The sequence below is a fragment of the Eumetopias jubatus genome, unplaced genomic scaffold, assembly GCF_037043125.1.
Source record: "Eumetopias jubatus isolate StellerSeaLion01/CBP00866 unplaced genomic scaffold, mEumJub1_p1.0 scaffold_14, whole genome shotgun sequence".
NCBI lineage: Eukaryota > Metazoa > Chordata > Mammalia > Carnivora > Otariidae > Eumetopias > Eumetopias jubatus.
In genome coordinates this window covers 105,592,748-105,619,243 of record NW_028274820.1, presented here as the reverse complement: position 1 = coordinate 105,619,243, position 26,496 = coordinate 105,592,748, and the positions used below count along the sequence as shown (strand labels likewise).

Below are 26,496 nucleotides of genomic sequence, written 5' to 3'. Positions count from 1 at the left end.
TTCCTTTTCATTCCAGTGACACCCTCAGGTGGGGCCAAGGACAATATAGCAAAAAAATCTTCAGGTTGATTCTCCTGGGGCCCAGAAAGCAACTCAAAATCTGGAATCCTAAGTGCTCTGAGCCTTGCCAGTCCCATGTTAGAATAAGCCCCCTGGAGGGGTGACCACCCTGGAGAGGACAGCCCTGATGGGCACCCGCATTCTGGCATGTCTGCTGGAAAACAGGCCCTACAGAAATCAGGTTGGCCATGGTATCAGGAAGGGAGACTCAGTGGGGGATGGGACAGGAAGGGGCTCAGGACAACTTTCTGAGTTGTCAACAACCCAACAACCCAACAATCCCATGACGGGGTTCTCGATGTCGTGACTGGGGGGCACAGTACAGACATCTGTCAAGCTCATGCCAAACTGTGTCCTGATGATTGTGCATTTCGTGGTATACAACTTATACAAGAAATCAAGTCGTAGGTTTTTATGCTTCGGAGACCTCAGTGAACTGATGGTGGTAACTGATTCTAAGCTTACGGATCTCTCTGCCGTAGGCCTGTTGGTGCATAAAGCCCCACAGTGCAGAGTCCTGGCTTGAGGAATGCACAGCACTGAGGAAAAACGGTCTTTTCTGGGCTTGATAATTCCTTGACCTCCCCTTGGCCTAGCATGGTGAACTGTCACCACGGCCACGTGGTCTCAGGCAGGTAGGTGTAGGAGACATAATCTCTTTATTGGCCCAGTGCTGGTGCAGAAGCATCCTGATCCACACCTGGATTTGTAGAAAGGAATTGTCCTGGACTTGAACAATGATACTCCCCAGTACCTGTTCCTTAGCTTTGTGTGAACTTTGGCAGATCACCTAAGCTTCTCTTGCCTCATGTGGGAAATGTCAATGATACTCCTGTCACCATGTCGTTGTGAGGGCACTATGGGCTGAACGTGTCCCCCAGAATTCACGCTGAAGCCCGAGTCCCCAGTAGGATGGTGTTAGGAGGTGGGGTCTTTGGGAGGGGATGAGATCATGAGGGGGGAGCCCCCATGGTGGGATCAGTGCCCTGATAAGGGGATGAAGAGACCAGCTCTCTCTCTCTCCCCCTCTCTGCCGTGTGTGGGCGCAGTGAAGACTCTGTCTATGAGGTGGGTCCTCGACAGACACCGGATCGGCTGGCGCCCTGATCTCGGACTGGCAGCCCCCAGAACGGTGAGGAGCAGATGCTTGTTGTTTAAGCCCCCTGTCTACAGTGCCCTTTAGAGATGACTCAGACGCCCAGACGGTTAAATGAGGCTACAGATAAGAAAGTGCTCCGAACAGCGACCAGGACGCAACAGCGATCAATACATGATCGTTGCTGTTACGACAAAAGTCTCATCCGTGTGGAGACAGACTATAAATGTTTAGGAAGAGAGCCTCCCGCTCACATTTTTAGTTATTCGATAATGCATTCCAGTGGAGAACTCTGGCGCAGAGGAAAGCCAGCAGGAGAAAACGTGCAGCAGGGCACGTGTCCTGGAAACAGCAAATCACCCGGACCGGCTTCTTCGGAAAGCTCTGCCCGTTATTTCTTCTCCAGCTCTCCCTCCACCCCCGGGGCAAAACAAGACACCCTACCTCTTGGGGAGGGGCTCGGGAAACCTGGGCATTCGCGGACCTCCCAGAACAGCGCCCCCTGCCCCTTCCGCCAGGAGCTTGGGTCCTGGAAAGCTCTGCGCACCTGGCCACTGGGTGAGGGCTCCCACTGACGGCCTGATGCTCCCTGACGCTCCAACAGCGTCTTTGTAACCTGGCGGAACCTCAAGAAACGGGAGCTAAACTTACAGCAGAGGTCAAAGGCGACAACCACCACCGCCGCCGGTCTCGCGGCAGCAGGGCCCACAGAGCCGTCCAGCCCACCGTGTGGCTCACCTTCATACAGCCAGTCGCTGAGGCCATTGTAGATCACGCCCTCCTTTCCAGTCGAGACCACACGGATGGCCTGCTTCCCGACGTGCGCACAGTAGTAGATGTTGTTTTCGAAGATAAATATCTAATTGGGAGGAGAGAAAACACAGTGTTAATGCAGGACGTGGTTCTAAATAGGGTGCTCTTAAGAAATCTGAAGTCGGTGGTGTGGTTTGCTTTGGCCTGCTGCAGTTCTCCGATAGAACAAAGCCAGTGTCGGGGTCATCTGGGGCTCACCCACGTAGCCCTACGGCTCCCCCCGATCCCTACTTCACACAGTTTGCCCCAGGACGGGACAACGTGTGGTCTCATACTTTAGGCACTTCCACTCAAACCGCAATGACTGTTTTCCATTACTGTACTGTTCTAGCAGTTCCGACAGGGGGGCGGAAACACTGGGAACCTGGCATTTATTCACTCAATGGTCATTACGATTACTTAGTGGCACCTCCTCTGAGGCGCTGTGATTAATGGGGTGGGACATATAATGTGCTTTCGTTCTCCTTACAACCCGGGAAAGAAGACAAACTTTACCAGGAAAATGTTCTGATCGGGGCAGGGGGAGCTCCGGGAAGACGTAACAGGATTCCCTAATTTAGGTCAAAGGAGGCGCTGAGAACATGACGGGAAAATTTTTTATTGTGGAAAAATATACACGACACAAAATTTGCCACCATAACCATGGTTAAGTGTATAATTTGGTGGCATTGCTCACATTCACACTATGTGCCACCATCGCGGTTGCTATCTCCAGAACTTTCCTGTCGTCCCCAGCTGAGACTCTGTCCCCACGAAACACTGACGCTCACCCCTCCCCAGCCCCTGGCGCCCCCCCGCGCCTGCCGTCAGTCTCCACGAATCTGGTGACTCGGAGCATCTCGTGTAAATGGAATCACACGGTATCTGTCCTTCTGCGACTTTATTTCACTCAGCATAAAGTCCTCAAGGGTCACCCGTGCTGCACCAGGGGACGGGGTTTCGAGAAAGTGCTGTTCATGCTGCAGCCCCGTGAAGAGCAGGATGGAGGCGGGCTGAGAACCTCGCCGCACGGAGGAAACCGAATGGGAGGAGAGCCGAGCCGAGGGGGGTGCGGGGTGTCGGCGGAGGTGGACGGGGGCTCCGTGCGGGCTGTCCTATCGGGGGCAAGGTGGCAGGGGGAGCCAGGGGCCGGCAGGACTGGCTCCTCGTGTGGAACCCCGCCGGCAGCAGGGAGCAGTATGGTTAGATGTGAGTCTTCTGGTGATGAGAAGGCGGCGGGGCCACACGGGGTCCGTGTGCCTGGCCCCGTCATCCGAGGGTGCTCATGAGGGGGCGGTGGAGACACCAGCCAGGGGACAGCTGTGAGGGTCTGTTGACCATGCTCAGTGAACCCAGGTCTGGGTGAAGGGCCGACGCGAGGCAAAGCCGTTCCTGAGCCGCTGGGTGGTGGTGACCCATTCGTGGAGGGAGAGGACAGTCTCGGTCAGTGGCTCTTGAATTTTGGTGCCCACTAGAATGACCCGGGGAGCTCTTAAAAATCCCACTGTCCGGTTCATCGGCCCAGCCCAGTGATCAGTATCGAGGGGTGAGAGCCAGGACTCAGAATGTTAAAGAAAAATCCCACGTGATTCCAACGTGCAGCCAAATTTAGAAACCCATGGCCCAGGAGAAACCTAATGTCTCCTGAAGCTCTGCAAGTAAAAACGAGCCAACAGAATGTCCGCGCTCTCTGAGGTACTGATCTGTTGTGCCCCGAGTTTTTGCATCTGCACCCCTGCCTTCCGTGCCCACGGGGCCATGTCCACGGAAACTGAGCCGCGTGGGCCAGGCACAGGACTCAAAGCAGGTGTTCTTCTTTTAAAGAGACTAACAAACAAGCTGTCAGTGTCGTTTAAGAGACCACAAAGGGAGGGGTATTTTGCACAGCACAGGAAGGGGTGGAAATACTAACTTTTTTTTTTTTTTTTACTGAAAACGCACAAAAGGTGGTTTCCCCAGGTGGCTCTCACCGACGGCAGATCTGAAAGCACAAGCATCAGTTTTCTGCTCGGGGCGCCTGGCGCTTCAAGGATTCCCTTCGACCAGGAGGGAGCTGGAAAACTTCCAGACCCAAGTATACCTCCTAATTTAACTTCAGTAGCTGTTCTCGTCAGTTTGCCTAAGGGAAAGATGTTATCACTAAATTTTAACTTCTTTTATGTATTCTAAGCCTATAATAAATTTTTGAATCAAGTCAGACTGCAGCCAATTAATATTTTGAGTGAATAAAATGTGCTGTGATAGCTATTAAATCTTTTATCACCTTGGTTTTATTTTTAATGGAAGGAAAATGAAAAGAAACACGTTGTAGGGGAGAGTGCGTTTTGCTTGGGAGACGTTTTCCGTTTTCCTCCAGACGTGCAGGTGGAGCTCCCGGGGTCGGAGACCAGGGCCACGCGGCTCTGTGCCTGAAGACTGGCGCCGGCAGGGGCAGGGCAGGCACAGGGGCGGGTGAGCGGCGGGGTCCTCCGCTCTCCAGCCCTGCTCAGCGCGCAGCTCGTCGCCATGGTTCCCGGCGCCCTGGGAGTGTCTCCATGCCTTCCCTGTGTGCAGCGCCCCAGTCCTTGCGTCACCCTCCCCCCCAGGTGCGGAGGCATTAGCTCCCCTCCTGCAGGGGGCTTCTCCCTTCGCCTGCTGGGGCTGATGCCCCCGGTGCCACCCACAGGGAGCAGGTGTCCCTGCTTCCCGTCATTCCCTCCCCTGATTCATCTCACACACCATAGTCCTGATCCTCTTTCCTAAAGCACCATCTTTATCATATCATTCTGTTCCTTGAAACCTGAAGTGGCTTCTTCCTGGTAACTGTGGGACTGAGATTAAACGTCTGGTCCAGGGTTCAAGGTCCTCCAGGACTCCAGGCCCCAGGCCTGCCTGTCTCCCTCGCTCCCCTCCCCTGCAGGAGTTATGGCGGTCGGTCCGACGACACACGGGGACACAAGGGGGAGGGGCAGTTCTCAGAGGCTCACATTTGCAAACGGGGGTCCAGACTGTACCAGCTCAGTCTGCTCCAGGCCACACGAGAGGGTCCACGCCACAGGCCGTGGGAGCACGGAGGGTGCGCTACGTGACCTGGGCTCAGATTCTTCACCTGTCATAGAGATAGCAGCAGAAGCTGACCCTGGGCGGATGTGATGCGCAAGCTGACAAATCAGAAACACTTAGAGCGGCACCCAGCACAGAGGAGGGGCTCGACACAGTGTCTGCTTTCACTGTCACGGTCCTCACTATAAAAACCCACTCCGTCAGGAGGGATCAAGAGAGGCTTCGTGGGGGAGGTGACATCTGAGCTAGACCAGCTTCTAATTTTGATCAAGTCCAATTCACCGATTTTTTTTCTTTTTTCTCTTGTGCTTTTTGTGTCACATCTAAGAATGGCCAAGTCCAAGGTCATGAACATTTACCCCCATGACTTCTCCTAAGATTTGTATAGTTTTATTTTTTTTAAAGTTTTTTTTTTAAGATTTTATTTATTTATTTGACAGAGAGAGAATGAGAGAGAGAGAGCACGAGAGGGAAGAGGGTCAGAGGGAGAAGCAGACTCCCCGCTGAGCAGGGAGCCCGATGTGGGACTCGATCCCGGGACTCCAGGATCATGACCTGAGCCAAAGGCAGTTGCTTAACCAACTGAGCCACCCAGGCGCCCCAGATTTGTATAGTTTTAGCTCTTACATTTGGGCCTTTGATCCATTTTGGGTTATTTTTTTGCATATGTCGGCCAGGCATTCTTCAGATAACTTTATAAACATTCATTTAGTTTTTATGATAATGCTTTGGTTAGGGACTAGCCTTGTTTGGAGGATGAAGACATGAGCGTAGGGAGGCTAAGTAACTTGACCAACAGCTCGTTGGTCACTGGCGCAGCAGGGGTTCAAACCAGGTGGCGTGAGGACACAAAATGCTGTCCCCGAGGTCGCCGCGGAGTCAGGAACTCGGGAACTCAGGCGGGTCTGTGCCACGGCATGCCGCCTCTCTATAGCGATGTGTTAAAAAAACAGGCAGTGTGATTTCTAAACAGCAATGAACCAGAGACTGTGGACACCTGTCTGAGCCACACTGACGCCTCACCTTCCCTCTGGCCACCTCTTTCTCACGCAGAAGAACACGAACGCCCGGGGCAGATGTCACAGCGCCACTGTCATCCGGATCTTCCCGGCGGACACGGCAGCCATCACCTGCTGCCCCTGTACCCGGCTTTATTCAGGTGAGCCTCGGTCTGGTGCTGCATGACCGCTGGACTGCGCTGGGCCCGAGCCCCTGCTAGGTCCCAGATCCTAACAGCCGAGGTTCTAGAATCTGTTCCAGTCAGGGGGCTGCATCTCTGCAGATTCTGCACCTGACAGTTGCCCCGGGGCCCGAGGCCACTCGAGTGTAGTCATTGGAAAGGCTGCTGAGCCAACAAAGCCCGCCATCACCACTGCGGCCCTGCGATCCCAGGCACGGAGCTCGGCCCTTGATTCTTTCTTCCAGAAAGCTTTAAAAAATATACACTCAGGTTCCCCCAAAGTAATCAGATTGTTCTGCACTCCTCCCGCGTGGTCTCCGAGCACAAGTACCTGTTGGGGACAGAAGACAGTCCCCACATCCTGCACCCCTTCGATCCTGACGCCCCTTCCGGAAGCTCTGCCTGGGGGCTTCCAGGTGTTCCCTCCTCCATACACCTTCTCTCTCCCCCTCATCTGAGACTGTTTCCCCTGCTGCCTGCCCGAGGCCCAGTCCTCCTGGGAGGCTGTGCTGGGCTCCATCCTCTCAGGAGTTCTCGCGTCCGCCGAGCCCCCTGTGCCTGCCCCTCCTCACTGACACGCACGTGGCTGCGTGTGGAGGAGGAGGGAGCACGAAGATCCAGGCAGAGCACACGAGGGAGTTTAGAAGTGGGAGCTTCTCCTCTACTTTCTGAGGGCCTGACGTGTGGCTCCAGCGTGCACCCCTCTGGAGTTTGCCGGCACCTTCTGATGGTCTGATCCGTTTCGCCTCCGCTGCCTCCCAGAGCTCCCTCCCCATCGGCACCTGCACGTCCTTCCCCACAGTCCTTGCAGATTCCAGCCGGGTGGGGCTGCGTCTCCGGCTCCTTGTCCCCCCCACCGCATCCTTAACAGGGCTACGTGTGCATGGCAGTGCTCTGTAAGGACACGTGTGAGTTTTCAAACAACTAGTTGGCAGACGGTCTCCTACAAATTTGCTTTCACTGTACCTTGACTCACCGAGTCCAATCCCTTCCCTCGTTTCTGGGCATTTTAGTTCTTTGTGCTATCCTTGGAGTAGAAGGTGGGAGCCACAGATACAGCAATTTCAGCACAACCCTCACCCTGATCCGCACCCTGGTTTTAAATAGAGATGTCAGGAAGTACAAACCAAATGGGACTGGAAATATATATTTCCCTATTTCTTACAAAACACTTGACATTTTTATTAGTCTGATTTTTTAATAAGCACTTTTGACTAAATATGGTTCAGACACTCATGGTTACAGTAAATTCTGTGAAAGTTCAATTAATTGGAATTCTCTGGAGGAACGTGACCTTTCAGTTCAACAGATTTTCTGGATGAATTCTTGAATTAAAGATCTTTTCAGTTTCAGTCTTTACTAGGGAAATATTTCCATGTTTTTCTGCTTTCCTGATTTACTAAATCGAATGAGGTATACGGCATGGAATTATTACTGACTAAGAACCTTGTGTTGCCTAAGATCATCTACACAAATATATATTTTTCATTGCCTAGAACTGTTGTTGTTGTACACGAGTGGATTGGGTTGAATCTCTATCCATCCTTCTTGATGCTGTGTGTGTTGGTAGACCTCTCTTCCATGTAAGTAGTATACCCCAATATTTAGTATATGAATTAGCTGGGTTTTGACTAATTGAGGCTTTGACTTCTTTGGAATCTGAAAAACTAATGAAACTTCAGCTAACTCGGTAGAAATCAACATTTGTCTGTGTGAGTGTGGGTATTAAGTGCTAATTGATACCCTCAGTATTTCTAAAATGGATTCAGAGCAGGTGACAATAAAATGCATATCCGCACGTGCACAGGGTGGTTACCACAAAGCTCACGGTGACATACGCAGCTAAAGAGGGAGCTAATTTTCTCAGGAAGCAAGGATGGGATAATTACTATAATCGGGTGCAACTTAGCTTTTCGTTCTGGAAAATCCAGGCCAACAGGGAAGCGTACTGAACAGCTCAGTGCTTGGCAACATGGGTCAGGGAAGAATGATGGGGTGGAAGGAACACGGGACTCAAAGTAGAAACCTCAGTTCTCGTTGAGACCACTAGCTGGCCAGCTTCGCGTGGGTCGCTCGCTGAACCTCACCTCCTTCACTATAAAATGTGAGGTCGTACTGGATCTCTAGGATTTCTTCTAGCTTCTACATCATTCAACCCCAAAGCCTCATGAATATTCAGATCAGGAAAAGGTATTTCAACGTTCACAGTGAACCCAGTGTGTTAGCACTGAAGGGGAGCATGGATTCTCCACACAGCAGCTGAAAAACCTCAATGGTCGTATTATCCCGGGTCCCTTTCACCGGCCCCGTAGACTGACTTTCCTAACCCTGAGAAGCCATCCTGAGAGCAGTGATTATGTACTAGTTGATTTTCCTCTTGCTTTCACTTCTCATCTTGAGTTACCCCATTTCCTGAGCAAGCGCAATTTTGCTAATGGGACGCGGGAGTGACCAGCACTTACCACGGGCTCAGCAGCAATCATAAGGAAGTTATGCATTCCCAAAGCAAACCGATTGTCTTTGCCGCAGGCCATCCCAGCTCCACGGGACACACTACCCATGGTTAACCCACATCACTGGAACTACATACAAATAAAACATGTCACCAGAACATGGAAATTGTGGCTCTAAGTCTTGAAGCCTGGTCAACATATCTTTTAGGAGTCTCTGGTGAAGAAGCAAAATGCGGACGGCAGTGGCCAGCATGTCCCTGGGAGGCTGGCTCTGGTCAGGTTCATGTTCCAAGATGGCTTTAATTTCTAGATGTACAATAAATGCCCCCTTTGGTCCCTCGAATGGCCTCCTCAACAGGTCCCATAGCAGCAAGTTGAAATGACTAACTGTGACTAATGTATTGAAAAATCCTGTTGTGGGGGCCATTTGGAACTTGATGGTTGGTCCGGTCGGCATGGACGTTGACTTGGGGCTAACTTTGTTTCTGTTGTCTTGGACACTGGCATGGGAAGATGGGGACTCCACAGGCAGGCGACACTATTTTTGATCCCTGCATCTGGATGAGGGGAGCTGTATATCCTGGGTAGAAGCCGGAGCTGTGACTTATCCAGGTGCATGGCTTCCATCACCAGGCACGTCCCTGTGGGGTCTGGAAGCTATGCCCACAGCTCCAGAGGGCCACAGGGCCGGGCAGATCCCACACCTACCTATGGGCTCCTGTCTACTGGGGGAGCCGCTGGCCACTTTATGGCTGTGGGGGCACTGCTTCCTGCGATCCCGCAGGAGAGACACACCTACCACTCTGCAGGCCAACAGTTCCTGTCTATAGTCTTCCCAGCCAAGCTGATGGCAAGCATGTCTTTCGTGGACTTTCAAGTCAGAATGCTTGCTTGATCGATACAAGACCGCCACAGGGGGCTTGGAGCAGCCCTCAGACTCCCAGGGCATATGTAGTTCCTGTTGGAGAGAAACCGATGACGGCGGGAACTCCGAGTCTTCCCTGGAGTGAAATGACTAGGGAGTAATTACGAGGGACATTCACCAACACCAAAGGAGGACACAGTGAAATAGCGCCGGGTTTCTTTGGAAAGCAAACTGGCTGGCTGAGATCACGCAATCAGCCTGTCTACGAGGACAGCAAAACCCACCAACCTCGGGCCACATGAACTCACCATTATTACAGCATATGTAGAAAAAAGGAAAGATGTCATAATCCTACAGACCACGAGTATACACATATATGACTATTAAAAGAGACTTTCTTGTATTTTATTCCCTCTCAGATGTGTGTGTGTGTGTGTGTGTGTCTGTGTGTGTCTGTGTGTGAGTGTGTGTGTGTTGGTGGGTGGGTATAAAATCTAGTTTTTAATAAAACGAAGGACTTACAACATATATGATTCTGCATACAAATTTAAGATTTATATCAAAGATGCTTTTCCACGTCATGAAGCATCTCATCCACGCCTTTTAGGAGATGTTAATTACATTCCCATTTTATTTTAAAGATTTTATTTATTTATTTGACAGAGAGAGAGACACAGTGAGAGAGAGAACACAAGCAGGGGGAGTGGGAGAGGGAGAAGCAGGCTTCCCTCTGAGCAGGGAGCCCGATGCGGGGCTCGATCCCAGGACCCTGGGATCATAACCTGAGCCAAAGGCAGACACTTAATGACTGAGCCACCCAGGATCCTCAATTAGGTTCCTATTTTTGACACAATTCTGTTTTTATTATAATAAAAATGCTATTGCTGCATCTTTGTACAAAAATCTCTGCCTGTGTCTCTGATATCGCCCTAGAATAAGTTCCTACAAGTGGAAAGCATGAACCACATTCACTGTGCAATTAAGAGAATGGGTAAAGGACATGAGCAAGTACATCAAAGACCCACACAAAGTCCTAGAAGATACGGAAGCGTTTGTATTCACGGATAAAAAGGAATCTTATTACATAGGGCCTCGTTTGTTTACCAAATTGTCAAAGACCAAACCAAAATGATACCCAACATTGCTAAGAATGCAGTGTGCTCTTCTAATGGGAGCAGAGACTGATATGATAGAACATTTATGAAAAGCAGCCAGCAAAGCTCATCAAAAGAGACTTTTTTGTGTGTAGATTATGTGAGGAAGGCTGCTGGAGACAAAGTGCAATTGGCCCTTCAAGACCCCTTGCGCAAAGACTGTGGGAAGCCGTGACCTCTGAACTAAAGGGTAATAACACACACGTGCACACAGGTGCACGCGCATGCTCACGTGCGGTCCCTGTGTCTCCCCCCAAGCCGGGAGAGCTGTTCTCCCACCACTAAGAGCTCAAGGTCAGGAACTGACCTGTAGACTGATCTGTAGATTAAATAAATTCTTTACTTGCTCTGTTTTGCTCTCCTCTGACTTGAATTTTGGCCTTTCCTCTGCTCAGTTGGGCAAGGAAGTGACCCTCTATTATCCTAGTTTAGAACCCCATCTGGAGAACGGATGGGTGGAGGGGATGCCAAGGCTGTTGATCAACGAGAGGCTTTAAGATTCTTGATGATGCTTATCCAGTTTGGGGATGCCCTCATCCAGCTGACAAACACCCATCGAGCTGCTCCGATTCACCAGGCTAGCGCTAAGCACGTGCTGTGCGGGACCCCATCGGATCTGGGCAGTGACTACAACTCTGTTTACCTGGGCAAACATTTGATATTTCCCCGTACATCCATCAGCCTGGAGTTCAGAGCACTTGGTTCTTACACTGGTTCTCGTCCAGACAGCTACAGGGCATGACAAAAATCACCTAACTGGCTCAAAACACAGAGAACCACACCAGCCACATCAGTAGGAGATAATTTGCAGGAGGAAACCTTGAAGGTCCTAAAGCACATTTAAAGGTAATGCATGATTAGCCGAACACGTCATCAGCCCAACTGATTCTCACTACAGACGGCACCACCCCGCTAACAGGGTCCTTGCAGCCGCTCACACACTGTCCTGCAAAACTCAGGGTCCCACATCATAGCGCATGTCCACTTCAGCAAATTAATACGGGCTTTAATTCCACAGGGCAGAGCTCAGTGCCAGGAAAGGAAGAGTCTTATAGAGAACCTAAAACTACCTTTCTTACCAGAAAGGACTTGCACTTTTTCATCCTTTCAAAATGCCAACCCAAACCAAGAGGAAACACCACGAATTCTACACTGATGACCTGCCCAGCAAGCAGCCTTCAAACTCGAGGAAAAGCTTCCTTTTCAAAGTCACCCACCCAGAAAAATCTCTCTGCATCCTCTCACCCACTGGACACACGTTTTTAACCTGGAGAGTTCAGATGTGTTATTTTTTCGAAGCTGAGGAAGAGGTCTCAAAGTAAAATTATGTTCCTGTGCATTAATTTGACCCCTCAGGTTCAGTGTCCACTGTGACGCTTCTGACCTCCACACCAGAGCTAAAGAGTTTCACAGCCCACTAAGTGCATGCGATGCTCCTTCCAGCTCCAGGAAGGCGGAGCGGCGGCCGGTTCGGGGGCAGCAACCAGCACTGTGCCTGCAGGAATCGGTGTGCAAGCGCCGAGTACACCCCCTCGTGGCCGTGGGTCTCTGAGGCTCCAGGGCTGCCCAGGACGGCCTGGTTGGGTTCCTGAAATTCCCCCCACTGGGAAGGGCTGGTGGGAGCGGGCACAGCGCCCGACGTGGCCCGGGTGGTGGGGTCCTCTGAGGATGGCGTGGGAGTGGGGATGGGGAGGGTGAGCAGAAGCCGGCCAGGGGGAGACGGGACAGCCGTGGAGGAGGCAGAGGCACGTGGAGGCACCCGGTGCTGAATGCAGGACGCCGCAGGGGGCGGATCAAGGCAGACAGTGTGGAGGGCGTCGGGGAGAAGAGGCAGGGAGAGCTGAGGCAGCTCCTGCTGTCCACGATAACGCCTTTGTGCTTTCTTCTAAGGACAGGGGACCTGGAGGGCTCCAGTGGTCACTGTGGTTGTCAGCTGCCCCAAATGAGGGCGTGTGCGCACCGCACGCTCCATGACCACCCCGCCGCTATGTGGGAGCAGGGGGTGACGAGTGGACAAGGGACCCCGGTGGGGCAGTCCCGCCAAGGGACGACTGTGGCGTGGGCTGGGTGCTGGCCATGGGGACACTGCCATGCGGGCAAATTCCCAGGTGTGATGCTGCCCCGACCCCGGTTAGAGGAGAGCCAGTGGGAGGGTCTCTCCACATGCAAGTGGACGGACGCTGGTGCCCACTGGGGGTCCCTGGAGCGGGTCAGGTGGGAAGCCATGATCTCACCTGAGGTACGGGCAGACGTGACCACTCGCCTTGGTCTAGAGCGGGTCACGTCGCAGGCTGTGGGTGAGACGAGTAGCACTTACCCTTACTGCGAAAACAGCCTGTTGGCCCTGAACGACCTCGGGATCCTGCTCTTCCTTCCTCTTCCATCTTTAGTGGCACCACAGCCCACGCCTTGAACCCTGTGCAGGCCACGGCAGCCCCTGGACTGGGCCATGCGGGCCACGGCGCTCCAGGGGGTTGGTCTTCCCTTAGCCCCTCAACCCACTGGCTCCCGGGAACCATCACGACATAACGCATCATGGGTGTCAGCGCTAACTGCTGAGCAAGTTGTCTTTCTTTAAAGGATTCAGCCTGGGAGGGACACTTAAAAGCCTCACAAAGGACCTTTGACAGGCTTTCAGGCCACGTGGCAAGCTGCTGGAGAGAGGGCCTCCGACCCTTCTCCAAGGGAGACTGCTTCCTTTGCACCAGATGACAGCGATCATCGGTGGACTGTAATCTCTAGCATGGCTGCACCAGCCCTGCGGCAGATGCCTATCAACCGACAGAAAGACAACTGTATTTACAGCATCACCCTTAGGAGAGTCTTTGCTTCTGTTTCACGGCTGGATGTTTTGGCTATAACCACTTGCTGGCGATCTCCACTTTCCCTCGGCCTCGTCTGAAGCTACCCCTCCCTATTCCAGTGGCCCTGGAGCTGTCTGTGAGGGCCACTTTCTGCCCTGCCACCACCACGGGCATGTGGTCCAGGCTGGGGTGCTCCAAGGACCCGCCCCCAGCCACGTGATCCTCCTGGTAGGCACGTGGCACACACTTATCAGCCAAAGCTCTCACTCAGCACTTTCCTGATGGAGTTTTAAGGCCGACGGCTTCTTACCTCTGGGTCCTGGGGTATAAGGGTACAGACCCGGAGGGCTCAGGGGGTTATTTGTATTCCTGACCCCACAGACAGTGTCAGGTCTATTTTTAGTGGGAGAGAGTAAAATAAGCCCCCAAAAGAAGTAGACCTGGGGAGAGATGCAGGAGGAAAAAGGAAAGCAAGAAAGCAAGATAGGTTGAGGGAGAGACAGGTGCACACCTGAGGATTTGCTCCAGCACCTGGATACAGCTATGCCTGATGCCAATCCTGCCTGTCCCTGGTATGTGAGAGACTTTCTTTTTTGCTTATTCTACTTTAACTTGGAATGCTGTCCTTTGTAACTGAAAAATCCTGGGAACATATACACTTCTTTTGCTACAGATACTCTGTTTTCCATGGTCTGCCCCTCTCCCTCCTCTGCAAAGCTCTTCCTTGTGCAGATATTGTGGATAATAACAAGGCTTTGTCCTCCAGGAGCTCCTCGTCTGGTCCAAGGCACATTCTCATCCATGCTTAGAAAGCATTTGATATACACAATGTTATGGCAGACAATGAACACCAGCTCGTGTGCTGCATGCAACCATCAGCGTTCTGGATTTGGGAGGACGTCTCATCCCTACGTTGTCCAAGGAATCGGTTTGAGGGTTTGATTTTTTCTGGCTCACTGAAGGCGGCGTCTGATGCAATGCAGAGATTTATAAACCTCGGAGGCTCGTCATTGCAGAGACGAGGGTAAATCAACAGAAGCAATGGTAAGACGGTGCATGATCTGGTGGGTAAAGCGCTGATGTGGCCATCTAAGGCCACTTTTGAAGAAGCCTGAAGCAGCCCAAGCAAATTGTAAGCCGCCACAATGGACTCCTGGAGTGTCCTTCTCTTGCTCCTTTCAACCTCCAGAAATCTTGGCTTAGCTTGAGTCCGAATGCCCTGAAACAGTCTCCTTCCCCTCCTTCCACGGCATGGTGTGTCCGGGCAGAGAGCCGATGGCTGTACCACCACTCTCTGAAGCGTGCCTGCGGTGCCCACCCCTTCCTCCCCCGTACTGAACTCTCCTTCTACGGCGAATCCCCACAAAACGTAATCTCCAAGAACGTGGAGACCTAACCTGTGTCTCTTTTCATGCCCATGTCAGAACCCTGCAGACAGTTTGGTGCTAAATATTTGTTGATTGGCGGAATCATGCCAATCATTCCAAAAGTAGTAACTACTATTTGTTGAGGGCTCACTGTGGTGCCAAGCATTGACAGATGCTTTGTATATATTTGTTTTTATTTCTTACTCATATAGTACTTACTGTTAGCCAGACATTGTTCTGCACTTTCAAATATTAATTTTCTTAATCCTCTGAGACAGGTGTGAGTAAGGATTATTTTCCCCCCTTCTTTTTAGGGAGAGGGAAAGTAGGAGTCAGAAAGGTCACACCTGCCCAAGACGGCGCACCACGCCGGTGCGCCAACGGTGAGTTGAAGAGCCAGGACTCTTCCAGTCCATTATCTGTGGCCTCTCCTTATCCAGACACCTTGGAAAGGCCCAGAAAGTTTAAACTTTGGCCAAGGTCGCACTGCCGGTAAATGGCAGAATTAGAAAACCTCATTTTTTGATCCATTATGCCCGTGATTCCCCGAGGATGGCGGGGCCAGCGGCATCCACAATGCCTGGGAACACACGTGAAATGCTAAGTCTCAGGCCCTGCCCCAGACCTGGTGGTCTTAGCCAGCCCTCCAGTGAAAGTGATGCACACAGAAATGTGGGAACCCCTGCGTGAGGCCTTGCTGCCTTTCCCAGACCAACACAATCAACAATTCGGAGCAACCTTCCCGGTAAGAATGACTGGACCACCGGGTCTTTACAGAAGCGGGTCTGAAGGAAAACACAAATATTGTGAACTGAAAACTCTCTACAAGCATTGAGTTCACTGAGTGGTAGCGAATAGCGTCTCTGGTCCTCTATCCCCTCATCAACCTTTTTATACTGCACTTCACATGAAGCCTCCTTGGTTGCCAACAGTACTCTTCTGCTCCAAAGAAGTGAATGTCCCAGTATCTTACTATGGTGATGGAAAGATTCACCTATTTTCCCTCCCGGTAAGTTTCTGGGCCTTTTTGCATGCAGTCCAAACATGAATGACCTCTGGCCGCCAGCACATAACCTCTGGAGCTGCTCCCCACGAACCTTCTTCCGAGCTCGAGCTCACTGGTTGGAAAACCCGAGCTTACCAGGTGTCTGCAGGGGAGTGGGGTGTGGAGTGAGGTTCTGTCAAACCACAACGCCCTCCCCACACAGGCCAGCTCATCCCATTCACCCGCGGTCCCTCTGATGTTCCCGGGGCCACCGGTCCTGGAACTTTATTCTTCTCCAAGATGATGTGAAAAACAGCCCATCTCTTCAGTACCGAGGGGCTCATTATCTAGTCTGTGGGTTATTCAAGGTCTCTGAAGCTCCTCTTTCCTCCTCCTGAGCTTGTTACTGCTCATTAGCAGCTCCCCAGAGGGCGGGAAGGGGAGGAAGAGAGCGTCCTGCTCAGAGGCACGCCACGTCTGGCACTTCTCATGAGACCGCTGCCGCCGAGGTGCCGGGGGGCTGCATGCCCCCGTCCCTGCTGCAGGTACCCCTCTGTCGCCAATCTCTCATCCTCCCATATTTACACAGTGAAAGGAAGTAAGAGATGAATGGGCGGGGGCGCCTGGGTGGCTCAGTCGGTCAAGCATCTGCCTTGGGCTCAGGTCATGATCCCAGGGTCCTGGGATCGAGTCCCGTGTGGGGCTCTCTGCTCAGTGGGGAGTCTGCTTCTCCCTCTCCCCCTGCCCCTCCCCCCACCCCGCTCTCTCTAAATAAATAAATAAATAAAATCTTAAAAAAAAACGAGGAAAGGACCAAGATCGGGTAATTCACAAGAAAAGACATCATGGGTATTAATTTATGGGAAACAATCAATTCACTATTAAATACATGCTAATTTAATCAACAACAGATACAATTACATAGACGCTGGCTTAAATAGTTATGCAATTGGATTATATTAGCAAAGATTTCTTAGATCATGAATCATCAATATTTTTTTAAATGATAAGACCTGATGTTGGTGAATGTGCTATGAGAATGGGTAAGCACACGTAAAACAACTTATAATTATATATGAAGAGCCTCAAAAGAGTGTTCATATTTTTTGACTCCGTAATTCCACATCAAGGACACTTTAGGCCCAAAGCATTCTACTCCATGAATTCTAATACTGAATATTATATGATCTAGATGTCCAACAAGAGAGTGGTTTCTTAGATTTCTATAAATGCATTCAATGAAATATTATATAACTATTAAAAATTATACGCACAAGTATTTAATTATATAGAGTGCTAACTGCATTATAATTGGCAAAATGTCTGGGATATAATACTCATAATTGTATAAAGAGCACATCTACTCTTGGAAACAAGATTAAGAAAACACACTAAAATACTAACAGTAATTATCTGTGCGTACTGAGTCTATTCGTACTATCATAAGAAGTTTTTCTCTCTTTTTTGTGAAATTTTTGCTATGTTCTGTGTTATTTTTACAATGGGAAAAATCAACAAATAATAACAATCAACTAACTAGCTAAAACGAGCCTGGCCCCAGGACTGAGAATCGGGGATCGGAGGCCAAACGGGTCACCGTGCTGACATCTATGGGATGTTGTGTGTTACGGGAAAGGGTCTGAAAACGAGTATTCACCACATAAGGTGGGTGCAGCAGAGCCAAGGGGAGACTGTGAGTCACCGAGGCCTTCACGGAAGAGGTGGCATCTTTTACCTTCAAGGCTACCCTCGTTCCACCTTGACCTTGTTTTCTTCTTTTACCTTCAAGGCTACCCTCGTTCCACCTTGACCTTATTTTCTTCTTTTACCTTCAAGGCTACCCTCGTTCCACCTTGACCTTATTTTCTTCTTTTACCTTCAAGGCTACCCTCGTTCCACCTTGACCTTATTTTCTTCTTTTACCTTCAAGGCTACCCTCGTTCCACCTTGACCTTATTTTCTTCTTTTACCTTCAAGGCTACCCTCGTTCCACCTTGACCTTGTTTTCTTCCATTATTGCCTCTGTTTGAAAATGAGTCCCTGTATCGACCGATAATTCCTATTAAAAGCACTAAGCAACATTCTGGAGACAGAGAGAGAAGACAAGAACCCTCAGGCTCTGATGACGTGTTGCTCCACGGGGATGAACAGACCTAACTGGGTGCCTCTGTTTCTGCTGCCAGGAGGACCTCAGCTTGCAGGAGGAACTCCCGGGGACCGCGGGGTGCCAGCCTCCAACGCCCAGGGCTAAAGAGGCTGGAGGGACGGAGGAGTGGCACCACCAGTCCCAGGCCATACCTGGAAGCCCCAGGCTGAGGGAAGCAGTGTGAGGGCACAACTGGGCGTTCTGGGTCACGTGTCTCGGGGTCTTTACATCTCCCGAGGGGAGGCAGCTCCGGGGCCAGGGAGCCTAGACTCAGTCCACAGCGACATGTCCCTCTCCTGCTCTGCCGAGCCCAGGTCGGCCCCGTCGGGTGCAGGAAGTCTCCTCAACGACCTTCACCCCACCTTCTCCAAATCTGTGGGACACCAGATCACTCCCATGCGGCCGAGTGCACTGTGTCATCTCTCTGCCCTGTAGCCATCACTTAGCACATTCCCTTGTCTTAAAAACGAAGAGGTAAGACTCGTTTCTAAAGCTGTGTAATAACTTTCTTAGACTATGTCATGGATACGCGTCCTGTCCAAACAGGAGTCTTCAGGCTGTGGTGACGTTCTTACTGTTCTTCCTCTCGTACAAGCGCTGGCCCCGTCCTGGGCGAACACGGGGCTATGCTGTTGGGTAGACTTGCCTGAGCTCTTCCTTCCTGACCTGGCGCTGCACCGGCTCTTCCGCTGCACCTCCGCCCGGGGTCTCACGCAGCCCTCCCCTCGTCCTGCAGCCAGACCCCAGCACCTCACCATGGTGTTCCCACGCAGCGGGCCCATGGCAGCTCCCCACGCGGCCTCTCAGAGCAGACAGACCCAGAGCCTCTTTCAGTGATAAAACAAATCTTATTTTAGGCACCTTGGCAGCAGGCGGGGAAGAGCCGCACGTTAGGTCGGGCGGCTGCGCAGGGACCATGTGTGGGTGCGTGTGTTTGGGGGAATGGCTGGAGGGGCTGTGGGTCACCTGAGGCCCTGGGTGGGGGCCGGGGCCGGGTTCCCTGCCCTGGAGACTTGTCTGTGGGTGAGCGACCATCCTGTTTGCCTGGGACACCCCCAGTGTTAGTACCGAGTGTCTGAACGTCCTGGGAACCCCCCCCCAGTCCCATAAAAACTGGGACAGCTGGTCACCCAGGGTTTAGGAGACTCCTCAGGTGTGGGGAGGGTGCAGGGGGCCTTGAGGGACCAGAAGCTGATCTTCATATTTATGTCATGGATTGAAAACTCCTGGGACAGGTTGAAAATGTATATAAACCCCAAATTTCCGTCTTCTCATACAGGCACACACATCTGTACACAAGCCCTCACACAGGTCAGGTGTAACTATTCCAGTGACGCTGGGGAGGGTGTATCGGGAGAGGATTTTTTGTTCAGGTTTAGCCACACAACTGTGATGGGTCACAAGACAGGGAGCTCCGTGCCTGCAGCCGGGAGGAGGGGTGGCTGGGAGAGGCTCTAGTTACCCGATGTCACACGTCGGTTTGTGCACCTATGGACAGACGGCTCTTAGGGACAGATGTGGTGGTAACCTCTCGGGGAGCAGGGTCTAGCGGACCCCAGCGCTGGGCCTGGTTCAGAAGAGACGCCCCAGCTGTGTGAGCTGCACCAGCCAGGGGGCCTCCCGCCGTCTGGGAGGCTAGCTCGGCTGAATGAGGACATCTCTGAGCTCAGCAGGGAATGTGTGATGAAATATTTTAATACGCAGCCGACCTTCGGCTGTGAGCTCAGTACTTAGCACTTCTGAAGAATCAGTGCACTCCAAAATCTTAGCAAAATGAAAATGTTAATTAAGAAAGCAAAATTTCAAACTCCTTATAATATCAGGAGTCGTTCCGGCTGCATGATATAACTGGGTGTTCTGCAGACGGGACTCGGGGGAGGCTTAACGAGACTGCGTCGGAGGGGGTCCCTGCTGTCTTCCTGGGAGCCAGCGCACTGTGGCAGCTGCGAGGGACCAGCGTTACCACGACGTGCATTAAATCTGGAGGCTGTTGCTTCCAAAACATCCTTTTAGGGGAGCCCAGTGACGCCCCCTTCAACCCTTAAAGACCCCTGAAAGGTAGAACGTAACTCAGGAGAAAAATAAAGAGTGGAGACAACAATTCTCAAATCAAAGTATCGCAAGGAGAAAAGGATGGTGAGTAGCTCTGCTTTCACCCCCAGAACCTGTAATTAATTAATGAGGCGAGACTCGGCTGCCACCCCAGAATCACAAAATATGATTGGAAAACCCAAGTTCGCAAAGCCCTGGAGAATGACCCTACACATGGTGGTGATTCCTGACCCCCCACACTTATCAGATGATTTCTTCCCAAACAACGGAGTTTTATGCCCCCGAGGAAGGGACCTGGGAGGACGGGGGGTATCACACAGGGAAGGGACGCGACAGGGATCCCAAACACGGACCCTAACAGATCGCTGTCGTTTGCCGACTGTGTACTTGATGGGATCGCTGCGATGTGATTTAACTACACATGGTTCCTCAGATTCTCCCAGTAATTATGCAAAATAGGTATCTTCATCACTCTCATTTTGTGGGTGAGGAAATTGACTCAGAAGGTTCAAGGTCAAGAAAAGCTAATAGGGTCGTCTGGCTCCAAAGTCTACATTTTTTTCACCTTGTAATTTTCTCACCATTTGAGCAAAAATTTATTCTATCTTTGGCCCAGATTCAGGGCACTATTCGATTTCTCCTTTCATATCAGTGGCCAAGGAAGGGAACGAACAGTCACTGCATCTACTGAGGTTGCCCACGAGTTGTTTTCCTGACCTTTACAGCACCCTTTCGAGGTCTTTCTACCCTGTTTACAAATGTGGAAACTGAGGCTCAGGGGGGTCACAGGCATCATAGGACACTGTGAGGAGCTCGGGCTGGTCACCCTGGTTCTCTCCACTGTGGGAATGCTTCCCTGAGGCTGGCCAACCACCAAGCACCTTGACGAGTTTGGACCATTCGGGCTATCGCTGGTGTTCTAATTTATTTTTTCCAATCAATTTCCTCTCTACGTAATCAAGTTGCATTTATAAAGGAAATTCTGTATCCACTAGTGTACACAGAACACCCGTATTCTTAGCAGTGAAGATGAGGTGAACATAAAATAAACACCAAAAAAGCCAGCATGATTGCTAATTCCTTCCAGGACGACTGAAAGCCCCGGACCTGAGGCCTGCACTCTCTGTTAGGAAGGGAGATTAGCAGGAGCTCGGAGCTGTTGAAGATGGGCCCTCGTCTGGAAGGCAGAGCTTGAGGAGAACTGAACACAGAAGGCTCTCCATACTAGCTACCTCCATCTTCCTTAATGCGCTCAGTAGCCTCGAAAACCACGTCCCAGACCGTCTGCCGAACACGCATTGCTTTGTGCCACCACTGAAGGGGCTCTGCCAAGGTAGCATGGAGAGACACAGTCTCAGGAAAGTGTCAGGCTCGCACCGACCTCTTCCAAGACGCTTGTCACACAGGACCCTAAGAAAGCCATCATTTCTTTTTTTTTAAGATTTCATTTATTTGAGAGAGAGAGCAAGACAGTGAGAGAGAGAGCACAAGCAGGGGGAGAGGGAGAAGCAGACTCCCCGCCCACTGAGCAGGGAGCCTGATGCGGGGCTCAATCCCAGGACCCTGGGATCATGACCTGAGCCGAAGGCAGATGCTTAACCGACTGAGCCACCCAGGCGCCCTGAAAGCCATCATTTCTGCCTCACATTTATTACATTTTGAAACAAAGACCTGAAAAATGCTGGGTTTTCCTGGCCTTGCTAATCCGTTCAGTGTCAACAACGCAGGATGGTGGAGCCACTGGAAACACTTCTGGGAGCAGGCGGGCCCCGGGCAGTGGGCTGCTGCGCAGACAGAAGATGTTCAAATCCTGCTCGAGGAGTCTGGCTCATGACCATCACCAGGAGGGGAAGAGATCAGAGCTAATGAAACCAGGGGTTTTCCGTCCTGGACTCTTTTGATTTTCGTGTGTGAGATTAAAATGCGAATGCAGTCAGCTGTACGGGGGGCGGGGGCAATGTGCATAAACCTTTCTGTTTTGTAGGGTGTGCGCGGAGGGCGGCAGTGCGAGGGTCGGTCCTGCTCCCATCCACCCGTGGTGGGGGAGGGCCCTGGTGGGGAGGACCAGGCCCAGCTGGTAGGGCCACTTCCCCACTTCCCACGGGCTGAGATGGCTCCACGTGGGCACCCGGAGCCCGAGATGGTGTCCTGAGGTCACTGTGGTGCTGCGGACATGGTTCGTGTTTCCTTCAGGTCATAATGAAAACAGTCACCATGAGTCCATGGGAGGAGTATGACATCTACAAGCTGAGTCCTGGACGAACCCCCTGGGGCAGGAGCAACTTTTCCAGAATGCTTCTTAGTGTTCACTGTGCTTCTATTTATGGACTTGTCATCTATAATGATAATTAGCTGTTCCTAATGGAAGGCTAACACTTGTTAAAAGGAAGCTTGACAAATCTCATGGCGGGTTCCTTCTCGGAAGAAGGAAGAAAACTCTAGATGGCTGTTTCTCAAGCTGAGTGGCAATAAGCAAGGAGTCTGAGGACATATGCTCTTTTAAAGGACTTTTAAGTTTCATGTGTTCATTTTGATGCAAATCTTGATTAATATGAAATGTTCTCGACCACCTGGATGCCTGTCTAATAAGCAAGTCCTGTCATCGAATGTAGTCCCTGGGTTTAGGTTCACGAGCACATTGCGGCCAAGCGGTACCACTTCGATTGTTGTGGGCCAGTGAGGAAAGAATACAAGTGAATTTGATAATGTAAATAAATAAGACATTCCTGCCAAGCAACGTGACAACAGTATCAGGCTGTATTGTTCCAAAGAGGGTATCTCGGTAGGTCAAATAAAGGAAAGTCATGGGAAATTGAGTCATAAGATGGCAACGCAGGCATGAAAAACAAAAGGCCTTTCTCGGGAAGAGTCCATGCTATAGCCCGGTTTCAACCGCCACACACAACAGCCCCCAAAACCAATGTTATTGCATGTAGTTGGTTGGTTATATAGGTTTGTTGGTGTTCATGATAAATTATATTTGGCTTTTAAGTTATAGATATTCATACCTAGTTTTGTGTTTGCTCTTAGGTTAAGTACCACCTTATTCAAGTAATATAAGTCAAGTTCAACCATGTGATTTATCATATTAGTAGATAAACTTTATTCATGAACACAGATGCAAAAATCCTAAAAAAATACTAGTTTTAAAAGTGCAGCAAAATATATAGAGAGAGACAAGAAAATATATCATCACCGGTTGGACTCACCCTGGTAACCTAAGGCTGGTTTCCTACTGATCAGTACAATATTCCCATTGACAGACTAAAGGACAAAACCACATGATCGCCTCCATTGAAGCAGAAAACACACCGAGTTCAAAATCCTTTCCAGTCAAGAAAAACAGAACACAGACTGCAAGAGCAAGAACACAAACACAAACACAAAACAAAGAAGCAAACAAAACCTCAGAGCAGTCCAGAAATAGAAGTGACCTTCCTCAAGCCGACTGAGCGTGTCCACCAAATAGCCTGCAGCCACTTCACGCCAAACAGGGAATCTTCAAAGTGTTTCGTGTATGAACAGACACAAGATGCAGACTGGGTCCTCGTGGTTACCTCCTACCCCACTGAGCACTGGCTATGCCAGAGAGCACGGGGCGCGCGAGGGAAAACGGGAGCCCAAGATGGGATGAGAGAGGAACACTGGAATCGGTGGTCATTTGGAGGGGCCAGGATTGTCTAAATCCACAATCCAAAAGAAACCAGAGATAAATTACTGGCATTAAAGGAGTTTAGCGAAGCTGTTGGATACAAACATCAATATAAAAAGCAAATATAAATTAGAAAAGTTACATCTGAAAAAACAAAACATAAAATAGTTCCAAAAATATCCAATACCTAGGAATACATTTAAGCGAGACATCTGGAAACAATTTATGGAGAAAATTATAGAATTTTAGTGGGAGGCATTTTTTTGAAGAAGTAAAAAAATTGGCTACCATACCATGTTTGGAAAATTCAGTAGCTGGAGTTTATAAATTCTCCCTCAGTATAAACTTAATGTAATTCCAACTAATCTTCCAAAAGTGTTTTTTTTAAAAGATTTCTTTATTTTTATTTTGAGAGAGAGAGAGTGTGCTCAAGCGGAGGAGGGCCAGAGGCAGAGGGAGAGAGAGAATCTCAAGCAGACTCTCTGCTGAGCACAGAGCCCGATAGCGGGGAGCGATCTCCAGACCCCGAGATCATGACCTGAGCTGAAATCAAGAGTCAGATACTTAACCGACAGAGACACCCAGGCGCCCCTCTCCAAAATTTTTTTAAAAGAACTGAATTATTATTTTAAATTCTGTGTGTGTGGGTTGTGCACATGTACACACACACACGCTTGCACACAAAGTGCCAAAGATAGCCAAGACATTTCCCGAGAACATGGTCGGGGGACTGGACGCACCAGTGCAGTGTAGTATAGTAGACTTATGGATACCCACTGTGTAACAGACGCAGCGTGGTACCTGTTGTAAAGCTGTCATAATGGGGAAGCTGGGCTTCTGCTACCTTGATAGCTGTGAGGCCAACTGGAGGACACAGACGGTCTGAGAGCAAACCCACATGTACACAAAAATTTCATGAATGGCAGAGGCATCCTGAAAGATCAGTAAGGAAGGAAGATTTTTTTCAATAAGTGGTTCTGGGACAGTTGGTTATTCCTTTGGAAAAATAATTGTAAGTATGTTTCCCAACGTATCCCCAAATCAGTTTCAAGTGGATTAAAGATGTAATTGTGAAGATGAAATTATAAAAATGTTAGAAGACAAGGTAGGAGAATATCTTTATGTCCTCAAGGTGGGAAAGAACTTCTTTAAAAAGACATAAGAAATGCAAGCCATAAATGAATGAATTTGCTTTCACTGAAATTGCCATCTTTTCCTGCCAAAGCACGTCAAAGCGAGGGTGAAAGACAAGTTATAAAATGAGGGGAAATACTGGCAATAATAAAATGGACAAATAATTAGGATTCAAAATATATAAAGAAATTGTACACGTCGATAAGAAAGGGACAAACAACCCCAAAGAAAAACAGGTGAAAGACACGGACAGGTGTCTTACTGAAGAGGTAACATGAGTGGTAAATATACTTATGAAAGATATTAACCTCTTTAGGAATCAAACATATGCAGGTAAAAGCCCATAGAAACGTTGGCAAATGCACACAGGAGGCACAGACATGTACATAACCACACTGTCAATAAATTAAAAAACCAGCTAGAAATAAGCTGCACATCCACAGACAGGAGACTGGATAAAGATGCTGGGATATATTTGTACAATGAGAGAGACTCAATTAGAGCCCATGTGTCAATACCCACACCTAACGCAAACAATGTTGGGTGCAAAACTCAAGCAACAGGAAGATAAACAACATATGGCAACAGTTACAGGGAGTTAAAACGTAAGTCATATGCTATTTAGAGAGTCACAAAAAAAGCAGCAGGGAAGCATAGGAAATTCAGTCCTGGTTCGTCTGGTGGGGGTGGGGGACATAAAGGGGGGCCCCAGTGCCATGCAGCCCCACTCATGTGCCATGCGTCATGCCGAGTGGAAGGTAAAAATGTTCATTTTACTCTTCTTTGTACTTCGTGTGTGTGTGTGTGTGTGTGTGTGTGTGTGTGTGTGTGTGTGTGTGTGTTTAAAGATTTTATTTGACAGAGAGAGAGAGAGAGCACAGAGCACAAGCAGCGGTGGTGGCAGAGGCAGAGAGAGAAGCAGGCTCCCCGCTGAGCCTGGAGCCCAATGCAGGGCTCGATCCCAGGACCCCGGGCTCATGACCTGAGCCGAAGCCGGACTGAGCCAACTAGGTGCCCCTGTACTTCATGTGTATTCTCAATAAAGTATCTCATTCACCTATAAAAATGCATCTGAAGCAAAAATGTACATGGACAAAGCTAAAATCAAATGTCATCACTCCCTGGGGAGGGGGCCCACCCAGTTTCCCTTGTTGGGCCCCTCTAAAAGACCTCCACGCACCACTCCAATGTGAGTTATGTCCTACTGGACTAAGGATCTGCTCTCTCACGGGAGGAATATTTTATTCCAGTTGGGGTTTGGTGTCTGCTCTGGGGTTCTGACAGCTCATTTATGGAACCTGCAGAGACTTCGGATGGAAATAGCACAGGTGGGTCAATTTTTCATTTCCTTTCAGGGTGCTCGTAGGGACAAAGATAAGGGCGTTAGATTAATTACACCAGAGGCTCTGTCAGGAGACTGTTGGTTTCTAGATATTGCAAAAAAGGTTCTTCTGGGTGCCTGGAATACGAATCTCATTGTTCACAGTAATAGTAACACTTTGTATTTGCAGGGCACTTAAAAGGTTTGCAAAGACTTTTCATAGACATGAACTCATCTGGTCTTGAGATAAGTCATTCCGGCTTTTCAGCTGAGGACACTGAGCCCAGACAGTTCAGCACAAAACAGAAGCAGGGGCACCAAGACTCGGGTTTCATTTCTGATAACCTATGGTAACCCATGATCTTGGGCACAAAATAATGCACATTTTCTGAA

General features: G+C 50.1%; 1 protein-coding gene across 1 annotated transcript in view; it reads right to left on the bottom strand.

Moving 5' to 3' along the window:
- Positions 1 to 26,496, bottom strand: part of DPP6 (dipeptidyl peptidase like 6) — a 719,037-nt gene that overhangs the window by 127,658 nt on the left and 564,883 nt on the right. The window contains exon 8 of the mRNA XM_028089214.1: positions 1,895 to 2,015. Within this exon, the coding sequence (XP_027945015.1) occupies positions 1,895 to 2,015 (121 nt within the window). The remainder of the gene's footprint in view (positions 1 to 1,894; positions 2,016 to 26,496) is intronic.